The sequence below is a fragment of the Pararge aegeria genome, chromosome 9, assembly GCF_905163445.1.
Source record: "Pararge aegeria chromosome 9, ilParAegt1.1, whole genome shotgun sequence".
In the NCBI taxonomy this organism is placed as follows: domain Eukaryota; kingdom Metazoa; phylum Arthropoda; class Insecta; order Lepidoptera; family Nymphalidae; genus Pararge; species Pararge aegeria.
The window spans coordinates 558,285-576,057 of record NC_053188.1 but is presented as its reverse complement, the minus strand read 5'-3'; the positions used below and the strand labels follow the sequence as shown (position 1 = coordinate 576,057).

The window sequence follows — 17,773 nt, the reverse complement described above, 5'->3', positions numbered from 1 at the left end:
TTGCTGAGTCCATCAATTAGTGCACTTAGAAAGCTCCTTCGGATATGTGAGAACTATGCTGCGTCTCATTGACTCATATATAATGTTAAAAAGAGTGAACTTTTAGTCTTTAGTTAGGCCAAGTTTAGTTTATAATATAGTAAGTAAGATAATCGTTATTGTTCTTGCTATGGATTTTTATGTGAATAAAACGTTATTATTCGGGAGGTCGTAACAAACCCATACACGACAAGTCACAAAATCAGTACTAATAAACCAATAAGTTAAAATTATCTTCGCTCAGACGATACACAACTGTAAGATATGAAAACTTTGTCAATATGTTTGCTATTGCCAGTCCCAGGCGGAAGTTCTGTTATTTGTTTTCCTATTTCGTTCCTAGTTTTTATTATTTTGTCTCGTATGAAATTAGTTTTTAATAAAACTTCGTTTGTTACTTTACTTTTTCCTTTCTATATTATTATTGTTGGTTAGTGTAGGCGTTTAGCTCTTGCCTTTCATCAATGCATTAACATAAAGGGCTTTGGAGGCTAACTATCAAAACATTTTCATTATAAACTGATTTATATCAAAACATTTTCATTATAAACTGATTTATATCAAAACATTTTTATTATAAACTGATTTATATCAAAACATTTTTATTATAAACTGATTTATATCAAAACATTTTTATTATAAACTGATTTATATGAGTAACCATGACGTCCCTAAAATAAGGGGTTTTTTTCGCCACCTAGCCCCAAAGTAAGCGCAACTTGTGTTATGGGCACTAAGATCACTGACGAATATACATTAATGCTTATAATATACATACAAACACCCAGATAATAAAAAACATTAATTCAGAGTTATGGGTGTGGCAGGTATATTAGGTAAATTCCCCCAAATCGGTTTCCACGCGACATAGTATCATCATCGCCTACATCTTTGACCGTAAGGTAGTTAATAGCCACCGCCGAAGCCTCCCGCCAGACTAGACCAAATAAAACTCAAAAATAATAAATTGCCAAAACGCCGCGGGAATCGAACCTCGGACGTCCAACTTCCAATCACAACACTCACCGCTGCACCATAGAGGTAGTCATAAAGTATAATTCGGATTATAATTTGAAAACGAGAGAGTCGTCAGTATTAAATAACGATCGTTACTTAAGCGTTCTTTAACATAAATGTCACAAAAATGCATTGGAGATGTATGATAGGTCCAACTTCTATATTATAGTCCTTAAATACATTATTTACTTGAGTACATTATTTACTAAAATACATTATATACTTAAGTACATGATTTAAGTATATAGCATGTATTTAAGTATATAATGTAAATAATGTAATGAAGTATAAAATGTACTTAAGTAAATAATGTATTTAAGTATATAATGTAAATAAGAAAATAATGTATTTAATTAAATAATGTACTCAAGTAAATAAGTTAATTATTTATATAAGTAAATAAAGTACTCAAGTAAATAATGTACTTAAGTGGACGTAGTTATACAAAAATGTTCCAATCCACAACTAGTTGAAACCAATATAAATACATTTTTGTGTTTTGACTCGGCATTTTTTTGTTTGAACTAGGATAATTCAATACTGTAGGTTTTATTTAAGTATTACAATAATATTGTTCTATCATAGTAGTATTATTTCAAAATTGCTGTTTGAAATATAGGTATTTTGGAAAAATCGTTTTGGAACGTTTTTGAAAAAATATTTTTTGTATGAAGTAGCACTCAGTATATTTTGTAAAAACGTTCCACATTTATTAATTTTAAATAAATACGACTTGTTACGAAATAAGAAGGATTTATTATGAAAAACTTAAGACTAACAAGAAATCGGTTAAAATAAAAAATCAAAATCATCAACTTTTGCAATGAACGAAGCTTTAGCAATTAAATGAAACAAAAATATATTAGAAAATAACTTGAGCACACAATAAGTTTTCAACAAATATAAAAAACTTAGTTAAAAAAAACTGATGATTTATTCATCAATTATCTCGAAGTCAGGCTCCCCGCCAAACCCATCAAAATCATCGATAAACTTATCCGAACTTTTTAAATTTTTATAAAACTGGACACAGTCCTCCGGTATAAACATGTACATTGATTCTAAATCGGCCAACTTAGCTGGTGCGATCGGTTTTCCGTTAGGCCACAAAAGAATTAAATCATCTTTCTTTATTTCTCTGTTCTTTTTGTCTATAAGCAACTCCTTAAACTCTTCCTCAAACGAAGTTCTCATAAATATTGAGTATAATTTATTTTTTTCTATTTTTATTTCTTTGGCATTTAGCCAGCTTACTTTACTTTTGTCACTAAATTTTTTTCTGTTCATTATATTTTTTTCAATCTTTTCAGTTCCATAAAAATCAGCTTTCTCCATTCTTTGTACTTGCAACGGTTTCTTTTTTTTAGCATTTTTAAAAATATCTATATACTCTTCGGCTGTATATATACGCTGGTGATGTTTTAAAGCAGTTTCAATTTTAGAGAAGTCCGTATCGTTAGGTAAAAAGGTATGCCCAGATTCAAGGAAGCGAAATGTAATGCTTTCTAATGTTGAGTGACAACAACTTAAGACAGTTTTTAGTAAGAGCACTATTTTAATGTTCCTGTTTTGCCCTCCGCAGCAATCGCTCCAGAGTATAAGATTCTTAACAGACGGCTGTAGTTTTGTTTTAATATATTTCACTAAACATGATCCTACCTCCTGCGCCCCTCTACCCGCTTCACCTTCGACCCAAACATAGCAGTGTCCTACGTCATCAGATGCAGAGTGGATACCACTATTGTAAAGCCACAGTTGCCTTTTATAAAAGGCAACATTTGTTGGTATCCGCGGTAGTGGCAATGTCTTTTCCAAGTCAAAGGTTAAACACTCAACATCCGGTATGTTTCTTGCGTCTATAAAATCCTGATTCATCTGATTTCTTAACATTTCTGCTCTTTCTAAATGTTTAAGCCTCTCAGTTTTAGCATCTTCTTGTTCCTGTTCAGTTTTGGCATTAGAGATTTGATTGAATAATTGGTCACACTTATTGCAAGTATCTTTTTTTAATTTTTTACATTTTAAATTAAAATCAGCATAGAAAATCTTTTTCAATGTCGCAAAGGAGGCGCATTTGCGATCGATACCATACATTTCTGCGTGTTCTTTTGTATATATATCATAAATTTTATTTATTGTCATACCGGGTCGTAAATATAAAGTGCCACTGTTATTATTTCTTCGATAATGTGACTCGTATTTCGGAAGATTGTTAATAATATCAACAATGAATTTATGATCCTCATCTGTCAACTTATTTATGTCACCTCTATGTATTCCCCTACCATCCACAATAGGTTCGCCACTTCTACGTTTTTTTAATGACACTGTGACTTTTTGAGTCGTTATTTGAAATGTTTTCAAAAACATATCGCGACATACCTGTACGTCTTTGATCTTATATACACGATAGAATTGTCTGGGCTTTTTTCTTGCACCGGGTACGTTACACATAGTGTAACTACGTTTTTTATTATATTCAGTGACACAAGATATTATGTAAAGCACCTGAGCGTTAAAGGAACCTAGTTTAACAAATTTTTCAAACTCTTGTTTTCTAACCTCTACTGGAATTAAGTCAGCACATTTTTTTAAACACTTGCACCGATAGTCTACAAAAACTTTAGGTTTAATTATTTCATTTTTAGTTGTTGTATATTCTATATTATTATATTTATTACGTTTTCTCTCATCACGACTCTGAGGATATTTACGTTTACGTCCTTTTTTTGGTCTACCAGTTTTTACAGTATCATCATCATTTATTACGGGTACTGGTTCTATTGGTATATCAGTAGTTGATTTAACTTCGATATCGTTATGCTGTTCTTCTAATAACATTAAATTATTAGCACATGCTTCATTATTATTCAAAGATGAACAAGAAGTAGTTGACTCGCTTATGTTAACACCTCGTTTATGACATATGTTAAAATTCGGATCCCTAACACTATCATCGCTATCGAAATCACATACGATATCCTCATGATGTGAAATATCCCTATTGTCTAATAATATGTTCTGATGTTCACTTAGTGTGTTAAACAGTTCTTGGGTTTCTGGGGACATCGGTCGAAGTGGTGATGAAGATGGCGTTTCGGTTGAACATGGTGGAACAGACACAATATTCTCTATATCTGACTGTAAAACACCTGAATTAGATGGACCTGAAACAACACCTTGCCTGTAATTAATCGTCATCTCACTTTTCCTGGATCAAATTAGTTAAACTCGAATCAGTAAAGACACGTATGTACACAAATATATATCTTATAGCTACTTGTAATCATATAATATTATAATGTAGATTTGAATCAAAACTGCGATACACCTACCTTCTGATAAACTGATGTTCTTGTTAGTTGTTTTCATAGCAATAAGTGGAGTAAGGGGTGAAAATGGCAGTGGAGAAATGGATCGTTGCTCATTTGAGTATGGAGTAACGGGATTACCTACAAACATTAAAAAAAAAACAATTATTATCAGAATCTGTTTAGCTGTTTCTTTGTTATTGAACAACAACCATCTAAACATTTACATTATTTTTCGTAGATTTAGCTGTATTAAAGTATTTTTAATAATTTTGAAACAGTGGATTAGCGCTTTCAACCAAACAACATAAACAAATTCTCAGCTTTATACTGTTAGTTAAATATATAAATACTTACTGTGATGATTTGCCACAAGATCTACGGTATTCAATTCTGTTCTGCATGTGTCTATAGATATTATGGTGTTTCGGAGATCCATCAATTTTTTCCGTTTAGTTAATAGCTGTGCTAAGGACTGAACCTATATAACAAGAAATAAAATAAATAAATATTGGACGCATTTCACATTCACGGTCGGTTAGCTCCAAACTACACATATCTACATATTAAATAAATACAAAATATATCATTTCGATACATATTGTACAACCAGCTAACAATGCGCTCATCAGACAAGTGTTGACCGTGCCAGGAATCGAACACGGTATACGCCGAGCGGCGTCCGGCATGACGACCCAGTAACAATAATAATTAATTAGGTACCATAGTTAAAATAGGTATAAAACCTATTTTAACCAAAAAATGTTGATTTATCACGGCATGCCTTATACGCATTTTTTATATGGAACTGTGCATCTACCATAAATATTTGATCGAAGGTGTAAACAGTCAATAAATACTTGGGTATTATTATGTATCAAGCCTATTATAATACACGCATAACGGTCAAAATGAATACCTAATTACCTAGTCTAAAGTCTTACCTATTCTATTTAGTAATTGTATTGCAATAAAACTTACCCCGCTTCCGTTTTCTTCCATTTTTATTACGATGATAAATCACCAAAACAGTAACTCAAAGTAATTGCAAAGTAATTAATAATAATAAAACACGAACGACGTTTATGACACTTGTTACAAAACTGATTCACTCGGTCAAGGTTAATCGACTTAGCGGAAATAGTTAAATGCACTTTGATTATTATTAGACAAATTGAGTGCTCAAATGCATCCTCATAATTTATTTGTTTGAATCATTTAGAATAATTTTAGACTATTTTATTTTTATAAAATAATACTAAGTATTAGTAATACACATACACACATTACACATTCACGCGAATCATATTTTGTTCAATGTAAAGCTTGACAATGGCCGGCAAATTGTAAAAAACGTACGAAAATTTGAATTTCGCGGGCTACCGTGGAACATCCAATGAAACATTATTTAATTTTAACGAAACAATGTTTTTTTTTCGTATTTTTAAAACGATACTATAACATTGGAACATTAATTTTGCAATTATTTTTCATTCTTAAAAAACATTCAAAAGCATAGAAACATTATTTTTTAAGAAAAATAAATATTTTATATTTTTTTATAATGTTCCTAAAGTATTGGAACAGTGTTTTCAAGAAAAAGCATTATTTCACAATATTGTGTAAACGTCTCAAAAGAATTGGAACATTATTTTCAAGAAAAATGAAAATTTTGTAATTTTGATAAAATGTTCCAAACATATTGAAACATTATTTCTAAGAAAAGAGACCATTTAATAATTTTGTCAAAACATTCCAAAAGTATTGAAACATTGTTTTCCCGGTGAAATAAAATAATATTGTTTATTAAAATGTTTCTTGCGGATTAATACATTTTTTATGACTTGCATATTGCATTAATCTGACAAAATGTGGGTTGGAACGTAATGTCAAAATGAAATACCGAAAACTGTCACTTGAGGACTGAAACAGATTAATGAAACAAGTAGTAGATGTAAAAATACGCAGATCTGTATATTTAACTCATTTTAGCATGACATGTGGATTGGAACATTTTTGTATAACTACGTCCAAGTATATAATGTATTTAAGTAAACAATATAAATAAGTAAATAATGTACATAAGTATAAACTGTATTTTTTTAAAATAAGGTAAATTAGTAATGAAACTAAGTATATAAAGTACTTAAGTAAATAATGTATTTATTTATATAATGTAAATAAGTAAATAAAGTATTTAAGTATATAATATAAATAAATAATAATATACTTAGATACATAATATACTTAAGTACATTAAATACTTAAGTATATTATTTACTTAGTAACATTATATACTTAAGTACATTATTTACTTAAATACATTAAATACATACATGATTTACTTCAGTACATTATTTATTTAGGTACATTATTTACTAGTGTACAATATTTAATAAAATGAATTATTTACTTAAGTACATTATTCACTTATTTACATTATTTAATTAAAAACATGTTTAACATTATATCCTTAAATACATTATGTACTGGAGTACATTATTTACTTATGTAAATTTTATACTAAAGTACATTTTTAAATTAAATACATTATTTACTTATGTACATTATTTAATTTAATAAATTACTTACTTATGTACATATACTTTCTTACGTTATATACTTAAGTACATTATCAACTTACTTACATTACATACTTAAGTACATTATTTAATTAAATACAATTTATATTATATCCTTAAATACATTATATACTTGAGTACATTATTTACTTATTTATATTATGTACATAATTTAATTAAATACTTTATTTACTTATTTATATTATATACTTAAATACATTATATACTTAAATACTTTATATATTTAAATACATTATATACTTAAGTACTTTATTTACTTAAATACATAATTTACTTATTTACATAAGTACATAATTTACTTATTTACATAAGTACATTATTTAATTAAATACATTATTTACTAATGTACATTTTTTAATAAAATAAATTATTTACTTAAGTACATAATTTACTTACTTACATTATATACTTAGGTACATTATCTAATTAAATACATAATTTCATTATATCCTTAAATATAGGAAATAGACAAAGAAACTATTACTGTTTTCTTTGTCTTTTTCCTATTGTGTTGTGTTGCAATAAAGTTTTTTCTATTCTATTCTATTCTATAATAAGGTCTGTTAATTAAAAATTAAATATATATATTTATATACATATGTGCATAAATGTTGAAAAAAATCGGGCTTGATACAGATCCCGATTTATTTCAATTTCAAATTCAAGTTATTGTCGTTAAGATAAAGATTCATCACTAGCAATCCATTACTGGCTCACTACAGGCCACGGGTTTTCTTTCAGAATGAGAGAGATTTAGTCCTTAGTCTATTACTCTGGCCAAGTGTGGATTAGTAAACACTCCCCTTTGAGAACATTATGGAGAACAAGCAAGCCGGTTTCCTCAAGGTATTTGGTTTTATTGTTTCGTAATTGCTCTACGTGTTGTTAAGAGACGAAAACTCATCATTGACAACCGAATAATGGCCCACTATCTCAGATTGAGAAGGATTTAGGCCGTAGACGCCTTTGAGAATATTATGAAGAAGTATACAGGTTTCCTCAGGATGTTGAGTTAATATTATTGATATACTATCAATAGTAATAAAACTGTTTTAGTAAAAAAATTATGTTTTATAATAGAAACCGATTATTTTATTATCTTTGTCTTCAGCACGGGCTTCCCCATGTGTTCTCCACTGAGATCTATTCCTTGCCACTCTTCCGAATCCTCCACCTTTTTAATATCATCTTCCCATCTACGATACTGTCTACCTTTATTCTTTTTACAACTCGGACACCATTCTATTATTTCTTTTGCTTATATTTCTGTCTTATTACTTCTTAAATGGCCAGCCAATTTCCATTTAATTTGTTTGATTGGGTATTTTATGTCTATTATCTTGTTGTTAACCGAATTTCATCTTTTAATTTTAGTATATAGATAAGCGATATTTAATTGCTTAAAATACATTAAACTCCGAAATCTTAAGAGGTTCGCTCTAGGAATCAAACTCGGCACTCCTGAAAGGGCAGCCGAAGTCACACTAGACTTTCACCTCTTTTTATCACCGCAAGATACAAATATTAACAACATGAAAGCTCGTCATATATTCAAACAAATGCAATCGCGTACCAACATTAAACAAACCCTAAGTTTCTTTGTGTAACTTTGTAGAGTAAGTCATGCCTTCATAGAGTATAAAGATTTTCCTCAAGTTATATGCTATCAAGGACCTGTCAAACAAAGAAGGTTATTCAATTTATCTTTTTCAAACCGTGGAAGTATCACAATGCTTATTTCTGCCGTTAAGCAGCATTTTCGCAATGCTGTTTTCGTGTCTGACGGGCATTGTTGCCAGTGTAATTGACACATGAGGCTTCACATCTACGCCTTGGGCTGAATGACACAGGGCAAAACTTTGCAGGATGTGTTCCTTGTATACCCTGCGAACTCTTGCTTTGTTTACAGGCGATTATCTTCCACTTACCATCAAGAAGGCTATCCGTTTGGGCCATCAATTATTAACAATAAAAAAATGTACTTCGTTCCTCTACCACTACTCTCATCATAAACATCCTTCTCCCCTCTTTCCTCAATTTACGAAATCGATCATCAAAACTTCAACGAAATTTTTCATACACTTTATCAGGGATACAGTAAAGGACACTTTCCATCCAAAAAAATACAATGACCTCAAATGATTTAAAAATTCTATATTAACACGAGCAAAAGCTAGTGTGAAAAAATTTAACTTGGAAACATTCGGTTACGATTTTTTCGATTCTTTCGCAAGATAGAAAAAATAACGTTTAATTTGCAGATTCTTGATGTTTGAATAAAGACACTGCGTGTTATCTTCTCGGTAGGATCAGCCTTTTGAATAGATACTTAGTTACTAGTAACAAACATACGTGACCTTCTAAAAGAGTTTATAGAGTAAACCTCCTTGAAATAAATAATTTCTTAATTCGAATTTAAATTTGAGCCAATAGATTGCAGGAGAATAGTAAGAGAAAAACAATCAATGTAATGACCTTTGAGGTATAATATCTGTCAACACATCTTAAACCTATGTTTTGGCCTATCTAATGTAGATTTTCTATCTAATATAGAATTAAATCTATAAATACAAAAAAATAAAAATACCCTTTTTACTTTTTATATTTTGTTTACTATTTAATCAACTACAACAAATTATCTATATTTACTCATTGTCTGTATTTAATAAACTAATGTATCTCGTAAATTTCAAGGACTTACAATTTCACTAATGGCATTTTTGTATTGAGTCAAGTAAAATAGTACATCTTTATCTTTATGTACAGTGAAATAATTCCGTTATTTTCATTACATCAGATAAGATAAGTGAAGCGAGAATTTGTAGGTCTCCGAAAATAGCGGTTTTACCTCTAGAAGGCTCGAAATCTAGATAAACCGGAACCAACAAACATCCACTGAGTACTGCTTAATTCTGTATGGCACAAATTTTTTTTTTTTTAAGAAAACCCAGTCGCAAACACGTCTGTGAGCACACAGGGTCATTTAATTTCAGGTAGAAGACTGATAATATACGAGTATATCAATGTTTATCCAGAACTGGAAATCAAACTAATGAGTTCGTGATTCATAGTTGAACAAATCGGTAGTTTATCCTGCAACTTCGGTTAGCGATAATTATTAGGTACTAACTGCTGTCCGCGTTCTTCGTCCACGTTTATATAATCCCGTGGGAACTGTTTATTTTTTTGGGATAAAAAGTAAGTATGCCTATGCTACTATTCGTCCTTTCAGCTAACTCTATGCCAAAAATCAAGTTGATTAGTTGCTTGTATCGGGCGTGAAGGTGACTCATGATACAAACAATACAATTATAAATGCGAAAGTTTGTGTGGATGGATGGATGTATGTATGTTTGTTACTCCTTCATACAAAAACTAATGAACCTATTCAACTGAATTTTGGAATGGAGATAGATTAAACCCTGGATTAACACTTAGGTCGCTTTTTATCCCGCGAAAATGTACGGTTCCCCCAGGATGAAAAAAAAACAAAAAGCCGCTTACGAATCCGCGGCAACAGCTGGTTTGTAATGACTGGAAAATGACTGGGAAGGAGCCATGGGATAGGTAAAGGCCAAAAAATAAAGCTTGTCTGTAATTCATTTTGCAAGTTTCGTGGCCGCAAAGCCAACAGCGTGATATTTGATTTGGGCCCGTTGAAGCGTGGAAGGGTTAGGCCCACGGTAAATGTAAAGCGTTATTAGTTACCGGATTCTTCTTCGTTAGCAAATCCAATAACTAGATCGTATACCTTATCTCGACGAGGATCTAGAGTCAGCGAATTCAAAAAACGGCGAGACTTTATAGGATTTTCTCGGAAGGGGATATTGAAATTTAATTTTCATATAAGGCTTGTGGTTTTCCATGACTTTGTCAATAGTTTGCGTCAAAAGATCCTTAGTTTATATTTTTATTTCTATTTTATTTCATTATTTTGTTGCTTTTATCTACAATACAGTCGCCTGTAAGCCAGTAAGCAAAAGAGCAACTGCTCAGTTTATTGCCGGCTTCTTCTCGGTAGAAAAAACAAAAACATACTTGACGTTTCAAAAGTGCATATATTAGGCCTACTTGAAATAAATGAATTATGATTTTTTTTGAATTTTTAAGCCTGCTTCTTATGTTTAAATAAACGGGCGTTACAATATGGGTAAATATTTTAAAAGCACTTCATGTCCTTTTCCAGGGTCTCTTTTCCAGCAGCCATCTATCTTTATGCAAATCTTTGCATTGCATTATTGCAGAGGCTTACGTGAGGATATGGTTCCAATATTTAAGCAGTAGTTAGAGAAATAAAAAACAACGAATGGATTCAACAGGTGGATTCTATCCCTGAGTAAATCGATAAGTTGCACTAGACGATAATCCCTGGTGGTTTCAGTACTGTGGCGAGGAATAGATACTAACGTAGTGAGTGGTAAACACGGAGTGCCTTGTGACATATCAAATTGAACCAAATACTCGCACCACACTCTAGCCGTTTTATTTGTTTCACTTCATGTGATAACTGGTTTGGTATGATTTGAAGTATAAATATTTATTTATTAAATGTTCCGGATCCTATGGGCAGCATTTGGACCAATACTTGCCAAGCTGAAAATCAAAACAAGGCTCTCTACTATCTACCCTAAGCAGATTCTATAGTATTTCAGATACATTGCTAGAGAAGAAGCAAATAATCTCGAAAAACTAGCAGCAGTCTGATGCCTTGGTCTGACCAGATTTTCCACCACCGTCTACGATGCTCTCCAAGTAAATGGATATAGAATGAGATGGCGTACCATAGCACTCCAGCACTTTGGGACCCAAACTTCCATCGGCTCTGCCACAATGTAGTGTAGCCAGCTAAAGTTGCTTCGCAACTCGCTGGGCTATTTACTTGATTCTTCTAAGTGCCTCCCAATTTCTGATTCCATTACTTAATAATCCGAGCATACATCTCCCCGTCGCCCAAAAACCATACCAGTCCTTTATAAAAGTTCTGGAGCAGAACGTTATAAAATGTAGTCGAAAATGGGCAAGATGGCGCGATAAATGTGAAATATGTCGGTGGATAATCCCGAGACATTCAAAAGTTCGGGGTTAAACTACTCGTCGGCGAACTTGTACTGGAGAATGTAGTTTGGACCCGCGCCAATGCTGAGCAATACTGGAGATATGAAAAAATGCCACGCCTTAATGATGCTGTCGCGCGATCTTATGAGTCTTATAACTTTGATGTTCTTTCTGGCGCAACGCTGAGTACTGGAGCCTTATCTATATAGGAGTTCCCAGTTTTGGCGATCGTTAGTCTCTAAATATGCTTTTATATATTTTTGTAAGGCTTCGGTCAAGAAAACTAAGTTGGCCGTTTCGTTACTTCAATAAAAATTATGTATAATGGATGCATTTTTCACCTTACGTTCATGTGAATGTAGTGAAATTCAGATATTTATTCATTTCATACATCAAAATCACTTAGGAAGCGTTTATACATTTAACATGTTAACACTAATGTTAGGTGATGATGATAACTGCATTCTTTAACTTAAAACTAAAGCTAGGAGGGTTCAAAACGCGCCCTGGTCTAAGATAAGCCCACAACAAACTTAACCAGGTTTTTTTTGCTATCACCATCTCACAGGCGAGTACCTAAGCTTTTTTTATCATTTATATAATCCTTAATATTATAATAGGATTTTTCTAAAAGCTTACGTTTTATATAAACTTTGAACTTATTGAGAGACATCTAAGGATTTCATCTATTAATTTGTTATAAAATGATTTTCGATTACCCTTCAATGAATTACTAATTTTATGCAACCTCAAATTTTGTTATTTTCATGCGAAATGGCCAGACCACATAATTTGGCAGGTGTAGATTTTGTGAGTTATGGCCTTGTAGATTTAGGGCGTGAAGAGTTATAAACTTGATAACTTTCTGACAGTGCGAGTAATCTGGTCTAGTCTCTGCTCATCTTATTTGGGGGATATTATTAATGACAAATAAAACAATCAGCAGCTTATTAAAAATCATTTGATACAAGGCTCACGGCTGCTGTGGTTTTTTTCTATTATATTTTCTGCACAACGTTAAGTATTTTTTCGTTGCTTGTTTAGAAAAACTCGCTATTTCCCAGCGCCTGGAAGAAGTTTGTAACTGTGTTGCGGCGAATGGCGCCCGGCAGTTAATTACAAAGGGACAGAGTCTGGCAAAACGCAATTTGCTCAGCTTTTCAACTAAGTACTTGCACATTTATTTGTGAAACACTTAAAGAGAGAAACTAAAATTATATTATCGGAGCGAACTAAGGCGAAACTAGGAATAAACAAAACAAGCCTTGAGAACCTACAAAGCCCGATATTTGGACAAATTGCATTTTGTTTATAGTACTGTTTTATTTTACTGGCTGGCGGACTAAGTAGATGACTTACCTGATAGTAAGTGTAAAACCGTCATTCATAAACAACAACTCCGAGCACCTTGCGAGGAACAACTTCAACGAAGTGCCACCCTCGGTACGTCGACCTGAGGCGTAGGTGTTAAGACTCAAGTTCCCGGCAATTACACCGGCAACCACGCCATTCAGACAATAACACAGCAATCCTATGCAATGCTGCTATTACTCTACGAACTCTGTCACAATAAGCTCTTTACCGTTACTTTGTAACTGTTTACTTTGTATTTCTTTACCAACCCCCACAGTACCGAACCAACTTCAATGTCCATACACATACTATAGATGGTAATTTTTAATTGATGTCTATTTGTTTGTTACCTATGTTCAGCTCAATCACTGCACTGACCATGGTAAAATTTTGCTTAGAAATAGCTTGTCTATGGGCGAAGAGCTTTTTAGCAGAGATAGCCTAGTGAGTAGGATTTTGGCAACATTCTCGAGGGGCTTCGTTTGCATCCCGGCGTGCACCTCGTACTTTTCTAAGATATGAAGGTTTTCACAAATTAGGTATCACGGTTAAGGAAAACATCGTGAGGGAACCTTTGTGCCTGAGAATTCTCCACACTATTCTCAAAAATGTGTGAAGACCATCTATCGAACTTGGCCAGCGTAGTTTACTAGGGCCTAATAGTTTCTCATTCTGAGAGGTGACGTATGCCCTGTAGTGGACCGGTAATAGGTGGATGATGGTAGTGATTGTAGGATTGTTTGTCTGTGAGTAAGATAACTGTTCTACTACTGAACACGGGGTGAAGGATTGGATTTCTGAATCAAACTAAAAATACTTAGCTCCGTACCAGTTCAAAAAATGGCATTCTTGATTCTCCAGCATAAATTCAAAGTCAAATTCAAATATTTCTTGATTTCAATTAGGCCCATAGATGGCGCTTTTGATGCGTAAGTTACAAAAATAGAGATGTTGTTTTGTTTATAAGGGATTGTTTTCTATTTACCATCAAGTGGCCCATCTGCTTGGTCCTTTAATTATTACTATATAAAACAAAAATTAAACCCACAAATATTTAACCGGGTGTTTTTTTCACGCTCACCATCTCATATTGTCATTTAAAAATTCAAACCCAAGCTTTATTATTCGGGTAATTCCTTATACTTCAAAAGGACTTTTCTGTAAGCTAACATTTAATACAATTTAGTTTGGTAACCTTAATTTTACTGCGTCAATTTGGAACATGAATGGTTTTCAGTGTCTAGGTGTTTATCTGTTCATTGTAAGTATTTATGTATATTATTCATAAAAATATTCATCAGTCACCTTAGTACCCATAACACAACCTTGCTACACTAACTTTGGGGCTAGATGGAGATGTGTGTGTTCACGTAGTATACTTATTTATTTTATTTTATTTTAAATTATCTTAATATTATTGTTTGATAATAAATTCTTACGAATTTAACGTACACCACCGTGCCGTCGACAATAGGTAACCTTTAAAGTAATAAACTAATAATGGCACAAACCTATCCACTTCATCAATCATAGTAAGAATTATATTTAGAATTAAAAGGAACGTCGTTTAAATAACTAGTAGTAGAAAATAAACGGCCTTATTTGCAAGCAGAGCGATATTATGGCAACAACGGTGTTAATATTCAACGTCCATTTGCATACGAGCCAATATGTAAATTCCCCATCAATGGATGCCGACGTGCCTCCTACGTGCGCAGAGGTGGGTTGTCAAAACCTTACAATAATATTATTTATGGAAATCTAAAAAGATCAGGGCGGAGTACAACAACCTCTCTGGCGCAGCGGTAAACACTGTGGCTTTAAGCTCGAGGCGTTGGTTTCAATTCCCGGCAGGGACAATTTGGGAATTTATTATTTCTGAACTTCCCAGTGAGCGATGGAAAGAGCTACGAGTATTTAAGGTCAGGTTGCGAAATCTCAACGTGATCAAATCCGAAATGAGGGAATCTGTAGATGAACTAGAACTACCGACATAGCTCAACGAGTTCCGAAGCTGGAGTGGCAATGGGCGGGGCAGATAACTCAGAGAAAGGATGGACGTAAGGGTCCTAAGGTGCTGGAATGGCAGCCCCGCACTGGTAAGCGCAGCGTGGACCCCCAACGAGGTGGACAGACGACATTAAGCGCGTCGCAGGTAGCCGCTGAACCCAAGCGGCACAAAACTGTAGAATTTGGAACTCTTTTGAGACGACAATCGGTTGAAGATGATGATGATGAATTTTCTCTGGTCTGGTCTGGTATGGTCTTCGGCCGTACAACCCTATCGATCAAGCTGTGCCGCTTAGTGATTTAGCGTTCTGGTATGTCGCGTAGAAATCAATTACGGTTATGTGTTAAAAATAACTGCCATACTCCCAAACATGTGACCCCGCTACTATCTTAGACTGCATCACTGCACTGCACTTATTAATTCCACTACTGCCTTTTAATTCAACTACAAGAGTGTGGAACTTGTAGTGGAATTTAAAAAAAACTTTAATATTATATTTAATTGAATCAACTTGGAGTACGATGTTGTCTTTTAATATAATGTTGTGTAATACTTATTACTTCTTGTATAACCCTGCTTTCTGAGTCCAAGGCCGTGGGTTCGATACCCATGACTGGACAATGTTTGTGAGACAAACATGAATGTTTTTAGTGTCTCGGTGCTTATCTATTTGCTATAAGTATTTATGTATATTATTCATAAATTATTCATCAGTTATCTTAGTACCCAAAACAAAGGCTACACTTACTTTGGAACTAGATCGCGTTGTGTGTATATTTCTTAAGTAAATAAATAAAAAATAAATGGTAGAGTATTGGCGCGTAACAAATATACAAAAAAATGTACAGTCGAATTGAGAACTGAGTGGGTTGAAAAGTGATTTGTCTTTCGAGCGTAACGTCTCAGATCCGGGTGAATCACTAGTTTATAAGTCGCGTAACCTATTAGGAGCAAAAACTTGGCCGTATTCAAGTAACAGCAGCAATTAGTGCGAGGCTGAATGCAATGTGTAGTTGCGCTGCGAACACTCGTGACTGCAAGTTCTCGATGCTATTAGCAAACTTGGCCGCTACTTATTGGAAACTTTAGGTGTTAAGCTTATGAATGGGGTTTCGCAGCAAATACTCTACATTATACGATACTGCTAAAGTACCTCAGTACAGTACTTCAGAGTATTGATGAGGCTGCCGCAATTCTGCATCGAAAATGTTTGCGGAGAATCACGTTGATGACTTTTACCCAATCATGAGGAAAAGGTCTGCATCAATGATGAGCAGGATGCGCGGAAGCTTTAATAGTATTTTGAAAATTTTAACCAATAAATGGGAAAATCCCTTTATGGAGCACTGGGTTTTACTTTATACTCTACACCAAATTAATCGCCAGCAATGTACTCTCCACGCACGTTTCACTGCGAAACCGAATCATCCTGAGGAGAATATAGAATAGAATAGAAAAACTTTATTGCAACACAACACAATAGGAAAAATACAAGGAAAACAGTAATAGTACTTAGTGCTAGGGTGCAAAGGCGGCCTTATCACTAAAAGTGATCTTTTATGCCTTTAAAAGAGCTTCGTACCTGAGCGTACGAAGCCGATAAAAAAGTGGAAAGTGGATAAACTTACATGAACATACATAATACATTTACATATTAACTACACAAATACCGATATAAATTTGTATATACTATAATAGATATTATATATGATATATATTTATGCTATTATAAACTTACATAATACTCAATGACATAGATAAGTAATAATTTTTTAAGCGATGTTTAAACAGGTGAATGGTTTCGGAATGACGTATTTCCCAGGGGAGCCAGTTCCACAGTGTTACAGCTTTAACAGTGAATGAATGACTCGTTATAGCGCTGAGAGCGAGATAAGGGAATCTCAAGCTTCTCTTTTTAGGTAAAGCGGAGAGATAGGACTATATAGAAGAGAATAAAGTAAAGTAAGAATATGGATATTTCGCCTATCATTAACAGTTACCCACTTGAGTTGCTGACGGTAATGAGTAATTTGGTCAAATTTGTTAAGCCCAAAGATAAATCTTATGATTAGATTTTGGAGCCGCTCAAGTTTATTAAGAAGGTACTGGGGTATATCAGAATAACACGTGACTGCGTAGTCCACTATAGGAAGTAAAGAGAGTGGGCCAGACAAATTTTGGTTCGAATAGGTAAAAAGTATTTTCACCTTTTTAAGCCTACCAATTTCAGCGTAGATCTTGCGACTAAGATCGGATATTTGAGGAGCCCACGAGAGCGTATTATCCATGATAATACCCAAGTTTTTAACAGAACTGCTAAACTCAGACGAGAAGCTAACTTTAGAGATTTGCTGCCGATTAAGATGACCTGAGATTTACTAGCA

The 17,773-nt window shown here is 33.3% G+C and overlaps 1 protein-coding gene across 1 annotated transcript; it reads right to left on the bottom strand.

Annotated features, from left to right (window-relative positions):
* Positions 1 to 1,759: 1,759 nt before the first annotated feature.
* LOC120626317 lies at positions 1,760 to 5,594 on the bottom strand. The gene is made up of 4 exons (XM_039893792.1): positions 5,349 to 5,594; positions 4,725 to 4,848; positions 4,392 to 4,508; positions 1,760 to 4,223 (listed from the first exon to the last, which is right to left on the bottom strand). The coding sequence occupies exons 1-4, from the start codon at positions 5,367 to 5,369 to the stop codon at positions 1,990 to 1,992; spliced, it is 2,496 nt and encodes an 831-aa protein (XP_039749726.1). The 5' UTR covers positions 5,370 to 5,594; the 3' UTR covers positions 1,760 to 1,989.
* Positions 5,595 to 17,773: the final 12,179 nt, after the last annotated feature.